The sequence below is a fragment of the Salvia miltiorrhiza genome, chromosome 4, assembly GCF_028751815.1.
Source record: "Salvia miltiorrhiza cultivar Shanhuang (shh) chromosome 4, IMPLAD_Smil_shh, whole genome shotgun sequence".
NCBI lineage: Eukaryota > Viridiplantae > Streptophyta > Magnoliopsida > Lamiales > Lamiaceae > Salvia > Salvia miltiorrhiza.
In genome coordinates this window covers 33,134,955-33,151,841 of record NC_080390.1, presented here as the reverse complement: position 1 = coordinate 33,151,841, position 16,887 = coordinate 33,134,955, and the positions used below count along the sequence as shown (strand labels likewise).

General features: G+C 38.4%; 2 protein-coding genes and 1 long non-coding RNA gene across 6 annotated transcripts; all 3 read left to right on the top strand.

The window, feature by feature from the left end:
- LOC131021213 (calmodulin-binding protein 60 A) lies at positions 1-3,811 on the top strand. Of its 2 annotated transcripts, none has more exons than XM_057950313.1 (7): positions 1-691; positions 1,113-1,191; positions 1,485-1,537; positions 1,639-2,123; positions 2,416-2,576; positions 2,742-2,939; positions 3,027-3,811. In XM_057950313.1, exons 1-7 carry the CDS (start codon positions 612-614, stop codon positions 3,537-3,539), a joined length of 1,569 nt encoding a protein of 522 aa, XP_057806296.1. In that variant the 5' UTR covers positions 1-611; the 3' UTR covers positions 3,540-3,811. The 2 variants fall into 2 exon arrangements, with proteins under 2 accessions (XP_057806296.1, XP_057806295.1); XM_057950312.1 differs by having other exon boundaries at positions 23-703.
- A 2,415-nt stretch (positions 3,812-6,226) lies between these two features.
- LOC131021212 (uncharacterized) lies at positions 6,227-7,206 on the top strand. Its single transcript, XR_009100894.1, has 2 exons — positions 6,227-6,545; positions 6,618-7,206. It is a non-coding gene; the product is annotated as an uncharacterized LOC131021212 (long non-coding RNA).
- A 3,769-nt stretch (positions 7,207-10,975) lies between these two features.
- LOC131021211 (calmodulin-binding protein 60 C-like) lies at positions 10,976-13,423 on the top strand. 3 transcript variants are annotated; one of them, XM_057950310.1, is made up of 6 exons: positions 10,981-11,297; positions 11,368-11,501; positions 11,745-12,178; positions 12,293-12,402; positions 12,513-12,704; positions 12,786-13,423. In XM_057950310.1, exons 1-6 carry the CDS (start codon positions 11,274-11,276, stop codon positions 13,245-13,247), a joined length of 1,356 nt encoding a protein of 451 aa, XP_057806293.1. In that variant the 5' UTR covers positions 10,981-11,273; the 3' UTR covers positions 13,248-13,423. The 3 variants fall into 3 exon arrangements, with proteins under 3 accessions (XP_057806294.1, XP_057806293.1, XP_057806292.1); XM_057950309.1 differs by having other exon boundaries at positions 10,983-11,297; positions 12,242-12,402; XM_057950311.1 differs by having other exon boundaries at positions 10,976-11,501; positions 11,756-12,178.
- The last annotated feature ends 3,464 nt before the right edge of the window (positions 13,424-16,887 follow it).

The following is a 16,887-nucleotide window of genomic DNA, read 5'->3' as shown; positions in this document are numbered from 1 at the left end:
TTTTGTAAGTTTGACACGATTTCTATCAAATTTTCTTGCCGTTTACGCGCTTACTGGTAGCCCCCACGCGGTTTCATTCATGGACCTCTGCAGCTCCCTTCTCCCTCTCTCTTCCCCTCTTCCAACTCTTTTATGGCAAATCATGGAGCCACACCGCCCGCCGACCATACATGAAACCAAAGATTGAAGCTAGAAAGGCTTCAATCAGCTCGCAATTGAAACCTCTTTTCCCACACCTCGTAACGGCTTAAGAGAATCCAAGAAAAACCATATTTTACGTTTTGGACTCTACTATTTGTCTGAAAAAGATTCAATCGTTTAATCATTTTCGTACCCACCCCTTCTCATCCTCACTCCCCAACAAAGCAAACCCTTGTTTCCCCAACAGATAACACTCGTCTCACTCACATATACAAATTGCAGCTTAATCCAATAATTGTTGTTTATTGTTTATTAATTTTTCACAGGACCATTTGCATGTTGGTCTTTTTGCTCCCTCTTATCCAGCCCCCCGTGATTTTTAGCTTTCTCGGTTTGCTATTTGTGGGCTTGAAATGTACTACAGTCGAAGCGCACAAGGCTTGTACCTTGCTTGTTGAATTTTCTTGAAAATGTCGCAGAAGCGGCAACAGCGGGAGGAGGGCACGCCTTTTGACGAGAGGCGTCCCAGGAAATCAAAATCCTTTAAAAGGTTTGATATTTGGTAATTCAAAATCATGTCTTCTGATTTCTCTCATGCTTTGTGTTAGTTAGCCTTGCTTGATGAACCTTTCTTCTTTATGGGATTTTGTGAATTTGAAGTTTAGCATTCGAATTTCCGACTATGCTTATGTTTCTGTAGCTATAAAACTAAATAAGTATTGAGTTGGACAAACTGGTTTTGATGCTAAATTGAATTGTGATGTGGAATCTCCTTTCTTGTAAGAGAGGGTCAGATAGAGTAAATCCTGAAATTGTTCACGTATGCAATGAGTTAGATATAGTTGTTGTTTTGTTAATTGATGCATTAGTATGAATTTGGAGCTTGATTTATTGATTGAAAATGTGTGTGTTGGTAGTTTTATGAAAGGTTTTAGGGTTCCATTATGCTGATTATTTTGCAAATTTTGTAGTGTGGTGCTGGAGGTAATGAGCCTCTGCAAATTGCAACATCTCATGGAGCCGGTTCTTGAGCCCCTGATTCGTCGAGTTGTAAGTCGAGAGAGCCTAAGATACATGCTTCCAAAGTATTTTTGTATTTGGTTGTGGTGAACATGATTTTCAATTGAATAACTATGTGATTAGGTAAATTGAACTTTGCCAAAGTAATAACCACACAAGTGTAACATATGCGATAACAATGAATGGAGAAGTCTTGTGTATTATTAACTCTGTTCTGTAGTTTTTAGGTACAGACTTCTGCTGAGTTTAATCGGTTAGATGTGTTCCTGGACCAATCTATGATTGTCAAATATTCACTAGTTTATTTTAATGAGAGATCACAGGTGAAAGAGGAAGTGGACTCCGCGTTGAGAAAATACATAATCAATATGAAAAGGTATGGCGTAAGTATCTCAAGTGAATCCAACAAGATTGCTAGTATAGGTCACAGGCTCCGGGCGAATTTGCTAATTATTTCCCTGGTGAAAAAAATTCTAGGAATTGTGGGAAGGACACACATTCTTCTGAACCGAGGGATTTGTGTTTACAGTTTTCGAATGCCATATCTCTTCCGGTGTTTACTGGAACACGTATTGAAGGAGAAGGGTCCACCAGAATAGGAGTTTCGTTAGTCGATTCCCTTACTGGGGAAGTTGTTTCTAGTGGTCATGGATCCTCTGAGAAGGTAGAGATCGTAGTTCTTGAAGGAGATTTTGATGGAGACGAGAGATGGACACTTGTAGAGTTCCAAAATAATACAGTGCGAGAGCGGGATGGCAAGAAACCCCTCCTATCCGGGGATCTTATCATGACCCTGCAAGATGGCAGGGGTTTGGTCGGTAATGTTATGTTTACAGATAATTCAAGCTGGACAAGAAGCCGCAAGTTTAGGCTGGGGGCTAAACTTTTGGACAGCACCAGTGGCATCAGAGTAAGAGAGGCTAGATCAGAACCCTTTGTTGTTAGAGATCATCGTGGAGAATGTGAGTTACTTCTATATGTTACATTGTGCAGTTATTTTTCTTAATTTTGGTGTGAAGTAATGCGGTTAGTTTTTATTTTCTTTAAAAATTGTTTAGTAGCACCTGCCCAAATTCCAAATTATTTATTGCGTCCCTGATTATATAGTCCGTTTAAGTTTAATACATGGACTGAGAAATTCGGAAAAGCTAAAGAACAACTACACTTCTTGGAATGCCTAGATCTGAAACGAAATGGCAGTCATCAGCAAAAAATCACTTATAATATACCTCTTTTTGTTTTTCTTTGTGGGAGTGTACAAGAAGCACCACCCTCCATCACTTTCTGATGAAGTATGGCGGCTGGAAAAGATTGGTAAAGGCGGAGCTTTTCACAAACGTTTGAGGAAGGAAAGAGTCACTACCGTTGAGGATTTTCTGGTGTCGTTCTTCTTAAACCCTACAAGGCTTCGAAATGTAAGATTTGTGCGATACTTTGTCCTATCTGTTTCTGCAACTCTTGGTTCTGTTGCTTACTTAAGATTGTGATGTTCCATTTATCTCCACTATTTGAAGCGTGCAGATGCTTCCAACGATCATTTTGAGTTAGGTTAACATATTTCTAAATCGAAAATCCTGCAGATCCTTGGGGCTGGCATGTCTTCCAAAATGTGGGAAGTAGCAGTGGAGCATGCTCGGACGTGTGTTCTTGACCAGAAATTGCAATTCTACGGTGCCACTCAAGATAATGGTGTTGTTTTCAACATGGTCGGGCAACTGATGGGGATCATCTCGAACAGCCAGTATCTTCATGCTGATAAGCTCTCCGAAGCAGAAAAGGCACGCTTCTTCTTTTGCTTATCGTATTTAAAATGAATGTTAATTAATTATTTTCAATATTTTGACCGTATCCCATCTGTGTTTCAGACGGAGGCCCATGAGTTAGTCATCTCTGCATTTGCGGACCGTGACAAAATTGTCAGTTTTGATGATGACTCGCCTCTGAATTTCCCCACCTCATCAAGCTTATCCGTGGCTCAATCTTGTTCAAACTTGCCCTCCGAGACGAGTTTCCATGCGGATGATTCTTACTTGCAGCAAAATGCTTCTTCCCCAAACTACATGGAGTCAGTGTACTCTGTCGGAGGCTTGAGCACCTTCGAAGATTGCCTGCACCAAGTTGCAGACGGCCTGATCTGCGACGCTGACACCTTCAGTCGTGCATTCTGTGCAGACGAACTGCAATACTTTGAGACAGATCGGGCAATCCACAGCCCACCTCTTGATTTATCAGACAATATACAGGCCGACATCAGTGCTTATATACCGTATTCTGATGTTCCCACCGGTAAAGCTCAGAGGGGGTGGAACATTCTAGTCTTTGTGTTGAGATGGTGGTTCTCGATAAGAAGAATTGTGGCTAGAAAAACCCGCGTTTGATCGAGGTACGTACTATGATTAAAGATGTTTCTTGAAGATCCTCTGCAGCTACATGGGAAGAGAATTTACAAGTTGTTATACATACATGCAATGCATATATACAGATTTTTGCTCGATTTTTTGTGAAAAACTTGTACAATAAGCAATGGTGTAAGTGCAACAGTGTGAAATTGTATATTGTAGTGTTCTAGGGGTGGTCTAGTTTTCCATTCAAGGACTACCTTTTTTGTACATATTCAATATGTGAATAATAAAATAGACACTTATTTCCATGTAAAGCCTATGAAAAAATTGTTTTGGGAATGGGAATGGAATCCGAATCCGATCACCAATTTATGTTTTATTTTCCATTTGAGCAGAAAAGTTTATGGATAAACCATCATTTCCTACAAAGATGTTTTATGCTGAAGATATGTTTAATGCTCAAAGAAGTTGTATGACAACTATATATATGAGCGCTATTTTTTGCGTTTGAATGGGACGACATAATGAAATGTTTTCCTGCCAAATCATAATCACATTTGTTTAGTCCTACACTCCTATTGATCATAGATTAATTTTCTTGTAGTTCACAGCCAAGATTAAATAATATGGCAGCAAACGAAATGTTGTGAATTTCTATATGTTTGTTTAGAGCATCCGCATCGCTTACACGATGCGGGCCTTGTCTACATGAGGGCTACACGTTCTAAGTGTAGCCCATTTGGCCGTTGATGAAAGGCGCGTGAGAAACACGCGACATTAAAAAAAAATAGAAAATTCGATTTTTTGAATTTTGAATTTGAAGGCAGCTTTGACTGCCTCGGTTTGCGTGCAAATTTGACCGTTCGATTTGTTTTTGTTTTTTTTCCCCTTCTCTTTATATTCTCTTTTCCTCCTTCTTCCTCACATTCACTCCACAATTCTCCTATTTCAATCTACACCTTTCAAGCCTTTTCTTATTTTTTCTTCCGACAATGGCGGAATCTGATCACGGTTCTTCGTCTGATTCATCCGACGGTGTAGCTCACGCGATCATGGAGGAGATAGAGTTGCAGAAACAATTGCTTGCTCAAATCTACACCCAACCGGTGCCGGAGCCGGGACGTGTTAAACGTCCCCGGTCTTACGTCCACCGTGATCGTGAGGATGCCCATCTACGTCTTATGCAAGACTACTTCAACGACAATTCGACGTACGTACCTATATTTTTTCGACGGCGTTTTCGAATGCAGAAGGAGCTGTTTTTGCGCATTGTCGAGGCTGTTCAAGGTGAAGATACTTCTAGATGACCACTGATGCAATAGGTCGCGACTCTCTCTTCCCTTTGCAGAAATGCACGTCGGCTATCCGCCAATTAACCACCGGTGTCAGTGCGGATACTTTTGATGAGTATCTCAAAGTCGCCGACTCTACCGGGCGTGTATGCCTCAAGAAGTTCTGCAAGGCTGTCATCTGGGCTTTCGGAGCCCATTATCTGTACCGTCCAACGCCGGAGGACATCACACGCCTTACTCAGATGCACGAGGCGCGACATGAATTTTTCGGGATGCTCGGGAGTCTTGATTGTATGCATTGGGGATGGAAGAATTGCCCTAAGGCGTGGCATGGCACATATACACGCGGTGATCAAGGGGAGCCAACCTTGATCTTGGAGGCCGTTGCATCCCACGATCTGTGGATTTGGCATGCCTTCTTCGGTGTCGCTGGTTCGAACAACGACATCAACGTTCTCAACCAGTCGCCTCTCTTCGCCGACGTGTTGGATGGAGCGGCCCCGCCTGTGCTCTTTCAGGCGAACCATCGCTACTACCAGATGGGCTACTACTTGTGCGACGACATATATCCGGAGTGGCGTTGCTTCGTCAAGAGTCCACCGATGGCGACAAATCAGAAAGAGGCGAGGTTCAAGAAGATGCAAGAATCGGCACGAAAGGATGTCGAACGTGCCTTTGGAGTCATTCAAGCTCGGTGGGGAATCATTCGCAGTCCCGCGCGGAATTGGTACCTAGAGCACCTCCGGGACATCATGTTGTGTTGCATCATTCTCCACAACATGATTGTGGAGCACGAAGGTAAAGGAGCAACCAATTGGAGAGATGACGACGCGGGACATGGGGAGTCTAGCAGTGACTCGATGGAGAGTGGTCGAGCAACCCCAGTTTCCTTCGAGGAATATGTGCAAAGAGATATCCTTCTCCGAGATAGGCAGTTGCACACCGCGCTCCCATATGATTTGATAGAGCATGTTTGGGCACGTTTCGGACCTCTAGGGCCGGAATAGTTATTTGTAGGATTTGTTTTTATTTTATTAAGTTTTATGTAATTTTTAGGATTTCAAAATTAATGCAATTTAAATTTGAAGTAAATTGTGTGATTTAAATTTATGAAATTAAACTTAAATGAAAAATGGAAAAATCAAAACTAAAAAAAATCATGTAGGCTATCATGTAACCCCAATGCAACCTCTTTACACCATGTGGTCCCCCATAAAGTAAGCTATCATGTAACACCAATGCGGATGCTGTTACCAAAAACACGAGCTGTGGAGTTTCATAAATTTCTTGAACTCGGGTTGTGTGCTAAATAGTGTTTTATGGCTTCGTGTTTAAGAGCTATTCTTAAATGGATAAATATCAGTTTTTGGCCCATCGTTTAGACGTTTTATCAAATATATCTCACCCTAAGCATATTTACAAAACAATACACATCGTTTCATTTTTTTTCTTATTTATGTCCCGTAAAAATAATCTGGCAACCGGTGTATGACGTGTTCCGACCAAGTGCTTCGAAAGTAATACACGTGGAATTAAAAAACAAAAATCACAAAATCCACGTAAAAGAGACTAGCAAAGCTCTTCTTCCTCTTTCTAGCGATTTCAACCTCCCAAACTTACCAATTGGGGCTGCAGGGGCTGCCCTTCTCTTGGCCGACAGCTGTTGCTGCTTATTTTGCAAAGGTGTGATATCTCTCTCTGCAAAGGTGGATGCTTGATGATTCTTGAGGTTTTAGTGTGAGAGAGAAAGGTATGGGTGTACGATTTAAATGGAAGTTGTGACAATACCGGGAGGAAATTAACTATAGCTGCATTTCAACAGAAAAATCAACAACGTCGGAGGGTTGTTGCTGCATCCATTCCCTTCCCCTCCCCACTCACCGACACCGTCAAAAGTAGCGTCACCGTTGCGATCGCCTAAGCTACCAGAATCCTAGCCGGTGGCATTCTCCAGTCGAAACACTGCATTTTCCCCTGTTTTTTCCACTATCCTATTTTTCGCCTTTCCTTATCATCTAAGCAATACAACGACGGATAAGATGGCGGGGGATGAAATAATCGACGGAGGATGGAGGAATCGGCGGAGGAGGAATCACCGGTGATTGAAGGAGTTAGGGTTGAATTAGGGGGAATGGGAGAAGAAGAAATCGTTTTTGTTTAAGGAAGAAGAGATTTGAAGCGATACGTGGATTTTGTGATTTTTTTTTAAAATTCCACGTGTATTACCTTTGTGGCACTTGGCTGGAACACGACATACACCGGTCGCCGGTTTATTTTTGCGCGACATAAATAAGAAAAAAAACAAAACGATGAGTATTGTTTTGTAAATATGCTTATGGTAGGATATATTTGAGAAAACGCTCAAACGATGGGCCAAAAACTGATATTTACCATTCTTAAATTATAGTTTGAATTTTTACCACATGGTAATTTTTTTGTTCTGCTTGAATTTTCAAATATTATAAGTATAGTCTTTATTTATAGGGAAAATTGCACCTAAATACACAAACTTTGCCAAAAATCCATATTTGACGCGAAGTTAGAATTTTACATTTTAATACACCAACTTTCGTTGTTGTCCAAATTTGACACGACTTAATTCTTAAAAATTCAAAAAACAACCCCCTTTTTGTAAATAATTATACAAAGACTCACTTATGTTATAGTTTGGGACATTTAAACCAAAACAATATATTTTCTTATGATGTTTTCTTTTAAACCATTTTAGGCGTGGATCAAAGATTAAAAGAAAACATCATAAGGAAATATCTTGTTTTTATTTAAATGTCCCAAATAATAACATAAGTGGGTCTTTGTCTAATTATTTACAAAAAGGGGTTATTTTTTGAATTTTTAAGAATTAAGTCGTGTCAAATTTGGATAACAACGAAAGTTGGTGTATTAAAATGTAAAATCCTAACTTCGCGTCAAATATAGATTTTTGGCAAAGTTTGTGTATTTTCACGCAATTATCCCTTATTTATATATGTTGTCCACTTAATAGCTCGGAGTCAAAAAATTTGGCAAGCCAATGCTGACATGTATCGCTAAAACCTGATCATTCAATGTCAAACCAATTTATGGCGTGTATCACTGCAAGCTGATCATTCAATATCAAACCAGTTTATGATATGTATCGCTGGAAGATATTATAGAGTTAAACGCCATCTTCAATTTATAGACAATCAAACTTTCAATTGATAAATAATTATTCATCTATATGATTAGGGGTGGTAATTCGGTGCCGGTTTTTCGGTTAAAACCGTAACCGAACCGGAAAAACCGGTTATCGGTTAACCAAAAACCGGTTTTTCCCGGTTCGGTTCGATTATCGATTAGTACTCTCACTGTTAACCGGTTAATCGGTTTAACCGGTCGATTAACCGGTTAAACCGATTAACCGGTTTTTTTAAATTTAATTAATTAATTAATTAAACAATAGTTAGTCATTTAGGTTAGGGTTTCCGCCACTTCATCCAAGTTCGAATTTCCAAACTGTTCCATCCAGTCCAGCCGCTCTCTCGCCTCTCTTCCTATTCTGTCGGCTGTTTCCATCCCCGCCTCCCACCGGCACTGGCGCCGGCGCCACTGCCTCTCCCACCGGCGCCTCCCTCCCTTTCTCCAGTCCAGCAGGCGGCAGTCCCAGACTCCCAGCAGCGCTCGAGCAGCAGCAGCAGCTCGTCCCAGCAGCAGCAGCGGTCGAGCTCGTCCCTTGCACCGGCGCCGCTGCCTCTCCCACCGGCGCTTCCCTCCCTTTCTCCAGTCCGGCAGTCCCAGCAGTGCTCTGCAGCAGCAGCTCGTCCCAGCAGCAGCAGCGCTCGAGCTCGCCCCTTGCACCGGCGCCGCTGCCTCTCCCACCGGCGCCTCCCTCCCTTTCTCCAGTCTGGCAGACCCAGCAGCAGCTCGTCCCAGCAACAGCTCGTCCATTTAGCAGGTTACATGTTTTGAGAAGTTCATGAGTTGCTATAATGATGTATTATATGTGTTGGTGATTTGAATATGTATGATATGTATGAAAATCTAGTTGTCTGTGACACATCTAAACTAGTAAAGGTTTATACTGTTGGGTAAATTTCCAGAATCTCACATCTAGTGGATGAATGAATCCTCTGATATTTGAAGTGTGTTGAGATCTGCATTAAGCCTGCCTTGCATCACAGTGATGTTTATGTTGTGGTGGCTGTAAGTTTATTTACTTCATCTGTGACTAAGTTCCTATGAATAATTAGAATTACAACTGGTGGAGGCAACCTTGAATTTGGTGGAGTATGTATAATACTATTATTTTGGATTTAGAACTTATAATTCTTTTTCTCTAAAAAAAATGTATGATATGATGTATATGTATTTATGTGTTGGTGATTTGATTTCGCAGCTATATAATTTATTATTATTGTTCTTTTTTTTAAATATAAATTACATGTGTCTATAATTTGTTTTTTGTTATTAAATTATCACAAGTTATGAATTGGTGCAGTGGGTAAGGTCTCATTTTTTCTTTCAAAGGTCATGAGTTCAAATCTTATTGCACACATTTAAAAATTCGAATTTTTTAAAATAAAACCGGTTAACCGAATTAATCGGTTTAATTCGCCAAATTGAGAACCAGTGCATTAATCGGTTAACCGGTCGAAAAACCGGTTCGATTTTCGATTAGAGGAATTCCTCTAAACCGGTTCCGGTAAACCGATTCGGTTACCGACCGGTTTACCAGCCCTATATATGATTAGATAGAATGCAAGTCAAGTTATTTATCACATATCAAATCATGTAAATCAAATACTTTTATCAATCATCTCTAATCATTAAAATAAAACGCCGTCTTACTGAACACAAAATATGTATTCCATCCATTTCATTGATCTTGTCCTGTTTTTCTTTTTGGATTGTTCCATTGATCTTGTCCTGTTCCATCGAAAACCGGTTCGATTTTCGATTAGAGGAATTCCTCTAAACCGGTTCCGGTAAACCGATTCGGTTACCGACCGGTTTACCAGCCCTATATATGATTAGATAGAATGCAAGTCAAGTTATTTATCACATATCAAATCATGTAAATCAAATACTTTTATCAATCATCTTTAATCATTAAAATAAAACGCCGTCTTACTGAACACAAAATATGTATTCCATCCATTTCATTGATCTTGTCCTGTTTTTCTTTTTGGATTGTTCCATTGATCTTGTCCTGTTTTTGGAATGATTTTACACTATAAACAATATGGTCCCACATATTTACACATTTTCACTATACTAATTTAATTCTCCTTAATAATCGTGCCAAAAAAATAGGACAAGTCTAATGAGACGGAGGGAGTAATCTATCTATACCTATTATAAAAGGGCCTTATTTTACAAAATTTGATTTTCCTATTGTATCCCTCGTATATACTTAATTTAAGGAAATTGTATAAAATATATCTAAAATATACTCCATCCGTCCATGAAAAAACTTCCTAGGAGGGAGTGACACGAGTTTTAAGAAAAAATATTGTTGAATGTATTGAGAGTGGATAAAAGGTAGTTGAGTGTATTGGGAGTGGTGAAAAGATGTTATAATTAATATTGAGAGTTGTGAAAAGTGAAAAGTAAGAGGATTATAAGTGGTGGGTTATAGTCCAAAAATAGGTAGGAAGTTCTTTTGTGGACGTCCCAAAAAGGAAAGATAGGAAGTTCTTTCGTGGACGGAGGGAGTATATATTATGGTTTATATTTTATATTTTAATTGTTATCTAAGTAATAGTATCAATTAAGACAAGAGTCTTAATTTTTATTTTGTAGATATTAATAATTTAGAATTACAATATAAATGATCACTTAACAATATTATTAGAAGTTTAGTTTTACTATAATTTTTAAAATTGAAATTAATATTTTGAGATGAAACCTATAAAATAAACAGAACGGCAAAATTAGGTGATGTTTAATTAATTAAAATTAATTTTTTATATTAAATTTAATTTTTTTTTTGAAAAAATTTATGAGTTCTATAACATTATACACAAATTTTTTTAACTAATAATTGGTTAAAAAAATACATTAAAATGATAAATATTACTATAAAATGAAATAAAGTAAAAATTTATACTCATAAAAATTTATTCATTAAAGTAATTCATTTATACATGTGAATGTACGTCATCACTGCTAGTATTTGAAATTCGTAATAAAAAAGCAGGGTAGTCGTCATCTTGCTTGTAGTTTTCGTAGGTATTTCTGGGAAAATGATTAATTGTTGACGTGTGCCGCCAAAGTATCTGATGATGAGAGCAGAGCAGAGCATCTCACTGGATCTCAAGTTATATCCACAACACAATCTTGTTATAGATTCCCTATCAACCCCACACGCTTTTGCTACGCCAAAAGCTTAAGATTTATCTGCTGAAAGGTAGGCTGATTTGTTGCAGAATCAACTCCCTTGGAAAGGAAACTTGTTTTGATTTTTTTTTTTTGCACAGGGGTCAAGAAGGCTGATAGCATGGATGACAAGTGGATGAAAATTGTGAGTATACAATACACGTAGATGCTAAACAATCTGAATTTTGATAAAATTGTGAATAAATGCTGTTCAGGTTGTGGACGAACTCGAAGCGGAGAAAAGGAGAAGGTTTGCCAAGGTCCAAGAAGATTTAGAATTGGAGAAAAGGAGAAGGTTTGCCCAAGTCCAAGAGGAAATCGAATCAACAAAAAGGAGCATATTCGAGAGGTGAGATGAGAGGAGACTTTTGTTTCCTCATCAAGAATCAACCGAATTCTATGCATGTAACTTTCCGATTAATTTGTGGTGGTTGATTATCTTATTTTTTAAACTATGTTTTGTATAGATAATCGTAGTATATTAATTGTCTCAATCTTGGTGTGAATGAGAAATTATAAGCTAATTTTGTGTTTCCTTGTTGGGTTTCAAATTGATATACAAATTCCAACACTATCCTTGTGTAATTTTCAGCTATTTCAAAGATGGGAATCCGAGCACATCTGAGAGGAAGATGAAACTGGAGTTGAGGAATGGGATTGCTGGAAAGATGTTCACCGGTGAGGAGATCAGAGGCGAAGGAGATGTTCCTATTGAGGTGGCTCTTGTTGATGTTGAGACAGGAGCTGTTGTAGATGATGAACCAGAGGCCTCTGCACAAGTTGAGTTTTTGCTTCTCAATGCTTCCGGCGGAGATGTGGAAGGAAAGCAGCCCATTCTTGCCGGAAATGTATCCCTCAACCTGCACAGAGGCCTTGCTGTCGTCAACAACATCAAGATCAGGCACCACGCGAGCATCATAAAGCCACCGCAGTTCAAGCTGTGCGCGAGGCTCGTTGGTGCTGCTTCTCTTCGTGTAAAGGAAGCCAAGACGGAGGCCTTCGCCCTCAAGATCTTCCGCGCCAAATGTAAGTCGCCCCTTTCATCATAAGCTTATCTGATGATGCTTATTTTGACTACTTCATCTTCAGATTACAAGAAACACAAGAATCCATCTCTATCTGATCCAGTATATCGGTTAGTTTCTGTTTGGAAGGGTGGTAAGATCCATAAAAGACTTCAAGATAACAAGATCTATACCGTCGAGGATTTCCTAATTCAACTCCTCATAAATCCTCAACGCCTCATGGCTGTATAACTTCTTTCTCTTGTCACACTCTTTATCATTTGGTTTATAATCTTCACATATGTATCTATGTTTTATAGCATTGATAGAAGAATTAGTTAGTTGTCTTTTTGTAGATTGTGAAGCAACCTAACAAGTGGAAGGGAATTGTTAACAATGCGGAAGCATGCCTAAGTAGCGAAAGGATGTACTGTTATGTAGATCCAAGGCACAACACAGGCGTCGTCTTCAACATTCTAGGGCACGTGCTAGGACGATGTTCGGGAAGCTACTACTCTGAGACAAGCATGCTCTCAGAAAAGGAAAAGGCATGCATTGCATACTACACTTGTTCTACTTTGAACTTGATAGCATATTAATATTTCAAGATTCATCACTATGAATGACAGGCTGATGCTGAGAAACTGTTAGCATCTGCTTACCAAAACTGGGGGAAGGTTAAGGCATTTGATGATCAGAATTCTCTTCAGCAGTATATTGACTACATTGGAGCTTCTAAAACGGTGGGAGAGTCGAGCAGTACTATGCGTCTAGACATTTCATTTCACGGTGCCAACTCCACGTCGATGAACTTGTTTGGAGACCAAACTGAAGCAGTACCCTTCACTACTGGCAGTGATGGTAGCCTCTTTGAAGATGTTGATGAGTACATATACAACACTTTTTGTCACGGCAGGCAGCACAACGACGGACTAATGAACGAGCCGAATGCTGATGAAGGAAGTGATGCAGCATCTCAGGCGGTTGTTGGTGGGAGAAAGAGATGGAAAATATTGTTCTGTGTTCTAACATTTAGGAAAAGGGTAGCCTTAGATGTTAGTCCTAACCCAAAGAAACAGAGAGTTGGTTGATGGATTAATTCTTGAAGATGTTTTATGTTGTAGTTGTCAATGGATAAATAATTTATTTCTTCTTTGTTTATAGGTTCAAATACCACAGATATCGTTTGGTATAAGCACTGTACACATGAATGTTGGATCCTTGGTTGTAAATTAATACTATTACATATAGGGAGTGGTTGTAGATATTCTGTGTAGCAAACTGACTATTGTTTTATGTTATCATTCTGCATATGATAACACTAAATAAGCAACACAAAGTGAGCTATTAAAACAACTCCATATATGTAGCACTAATTGATTTTCATTTTTCAACATGGGACTGGAAATTTTTATTTATACTATAATCAGACTGATTAGGCAAAGCAGCAAAGGGCCTAAAAAGCCTAATACTTTTTACACCAGCAAATGGTTTGATCCTCTCAGCTCTAGCACAATTTTAATTATGTTGACCCATATATATCTCTAAAATAAAGTTTAATTTACATTTATATCACATCCAAAACATACACCCGAGAGAGGAAATGCCATTTTTTTTATTGACTTCCAAATTAAAATCGAGTTGATACTTGTCTGAATAGTAGAACTTGTTTAGTTGGTAGAAGAAATACTTGCAATATTTGATTACGTTTCCAATTTTTTAATTCAGCTTGTTTATTTTCTAATACCAAATAACTGTATTATCTGAAATTTGAGCGTGAGAAATTTTATACGACCTTTTTTTTAGGGAATTTTTATATGACCTTTTATTACCAAATACCTCTATATTTGAGTATGTTTCCAATTTTTTAATTCATCCTGTGCTCCGTGTACTAAATCCAGAAATTTCTAGGCATGCTACTATGAAAGAACAAGAGAGAGGGAGCAGCCGACAAAAAAAATAAAAAATCTGAGCTTTCCTTTATTTAGGAGTACTTAAAATAGGAATAATCAATCATTAAAAACAGTTATAGTAGTTGGTGATGTGGTGACACTAGAAGAAGCCAATCACATCTGTAATTATTATAACGTGGTCCTGAATTTAAGTTCATCGTCACGTAATCTTTAAATTTATTTATTTATTTTTATAATTTATAAATAAATAAAAATATAATTCCTTGCTATTTTGAGATGTGCGAAAGGACGAACAAACTATATTTTTCACACGTATTACACGTGTCATATTGATTGGGCGTATTTATACGCATTTATTTGGGGGATTTTGGTGTGGTTTCTATGTTTAATTCGTGTTAAATATCGTCTTTGGATATGAATTATGGTCTTATATAAATGTTTATGGTATTTGATAGGTTTTGGAGAAAAGTATTGATTTAGAGAAGAGTTTTGAAGTCGTGAAGCTGTGTGAAGAGGAAGTTGTGCACGTCTGCCGTGCGGTGTGCCCATTCTGCCTGGACGTGAATTGATTGCATGGATTGAAGGCTAAAGTGCCGAAAAGAAAGACATGCTGAGCCACCATGTTTGATTTGGACTGATTTTAAGTTAGTTAATTAGCTAGTAGTCCACTAGTTTGTTTTTGTGGACTTTATATTATTTTTTTTAGTTGCCTATTTAGACTAGGTTAGTAGGTTTTGATTTTTCCTTAGTTATATATATATTAGCTAGAGATCAATTTGAGGGAGACTTTGTTTTTGGAGATATCACAATACACCATTCCAGACGGCAACTTTGAAGCAAATTTGTGGATGCAAATTTGGAGTTCTAAATTCAAGTTTTATTCCTTCATCTTTCCTTTGCAATTAATTATTTATTTTGTTTGATTTATTTTTATTATGAGTTCTAGCTAAATTTCTATATTCCGGCATTGATTAGGGAAGCACTAGCGAAATTATTCTGTGAGATCTAATTGTTCTTATACTTTATTTTTATGCTTGCATCTGCGATTCTTCATGTTTAATGATATTAATTGTTTTAATCCATTAGATAGTTGCAAATATTTATTGGGTTAGAATTAATTATATAGCCAATTGAACCGGCCATCCGTAATTGTGGTTTAGGTTTGATTAGTGGTAAATTGACACATCAGGGTCAAGGGAAAAGCAGTCTTAATTCAATAATCCTGCGTCAGAGTTTATTGGTTTTGAATCGGGTTTCTCTAGATATTAATGCTATCGGCTCATTAAATCTATAGAGCGTCTCTTACGGTTGTCAGTCGATTAGGGTAGTAATTAGTGAAGCGTCTTCCTGGTTACCGAATAATTAAGGAGAAATAAGATCACGTCAGAAGCGTCTTCGGTGATTATAACTGGTTTGTTTGCATGATTTCCTGTTATTTTTGCATCGATGATCGGAATAATTGAGCTAGGGTGGACTTAATCGATTGCTGGAATTCTTTTATTAATTGTTGGAATTTTTATTCATCTTTTAGTTAATTGGAAAAATTGGTTTATTCGGATTTTATTTATTTAATTTTAAGTTTAGTATTTTCTATATTTTCTTCTCAAAATTTCGTGGTTACTTTGCAGACTTTAATTAGAGAAATTCTCGCCAGTCCCTTGGGAGACGATTTTGCTTACTGCTGTCTGCGCAGTGTGGGCATACCGGCTGACTGCCGGATATTTTTGGTGTAAAACGACGCACCAAATTTTGGCGCCGTTGCCGGGGATTGGTTTTAAGCAGGATTTTACTGATTTCAGTCTGTCTTTTATTTTTAGTTATTTTATTTTTAGTTTATGCCCCGTTCTTCTCGTACAGGCGTATTAGTTTTTGATCCAGAAATCGAGAAGACCGCACGAAAGTTGAAGAAGCAAGCTAAGGAGTGGAAAGAGAGATCCAATTCTGCTCCACCGAGTCTTGAGGATCAAGAAGAAATTGAAGATCCAATGGGTGACCGTAACAATAAGGATGAGGAGAACGATAGAGAGATCGTTGATCCTCGATAGGAACCACCTCAACTGATCAGAGAGTTAGGCCGTCATAGAAACAATCGCCCTTTGTGCATTGTCCTTCCTGCCATTAATGGCAACGCTGAAATACGGCCTGGTTTCATTCAAGTGCTACCCAAATTCGGTGATTTACCTGGAGAGAGTGCACACAAGCATCTGGCTGAATTTGATCTAGTTTGCTCAACTCTACGCCCTCATGGTTTTACTGAAAATAATTTGAGGCTATTGACTTTTTCTCATACTTTGCAGGGTAGAGCGAGAGATTGGCTTTTTGATCTTCCTCCTGGTTCGATTAGAACTTGGGGAGATTTAGAAGAACAATTCTTGCGAAAATTCTTTCCTGAGTCCAGAGCTGCAAATTTGAGAATGGCCATTAGCAGCATTAAACAGAAGAAGGCGAAGAGTCTAGCCGATTATTGGGAGAGATTCCAACAGCTGTGTCGCAAGTGTCCTGATCATGGATTTTCTGACTACCAATTGCTTACTAACTATTTTTATCGTGGTATGTCTTCTTTTGATAGGAAAATTGTTGACGCTGCTTGTGGTGGAAGCTTGACCAATAAAACTTTGGACGAAGCAAAGCAACTCATCGTTGACATGGTTTCAAATGGCCAACAATATGAGGATGAGGATGATGATCGTTATAGGCCAGTGCAGAAAGTAGAAGATTCCAACATGAACGAGAAAATTGATGCTCTCACCTCTTTAGTTAGAGGACTTGCTGTCTCTAAAACTCAACACGTTCAATGTGGAATTTGCTTTGAAAATAA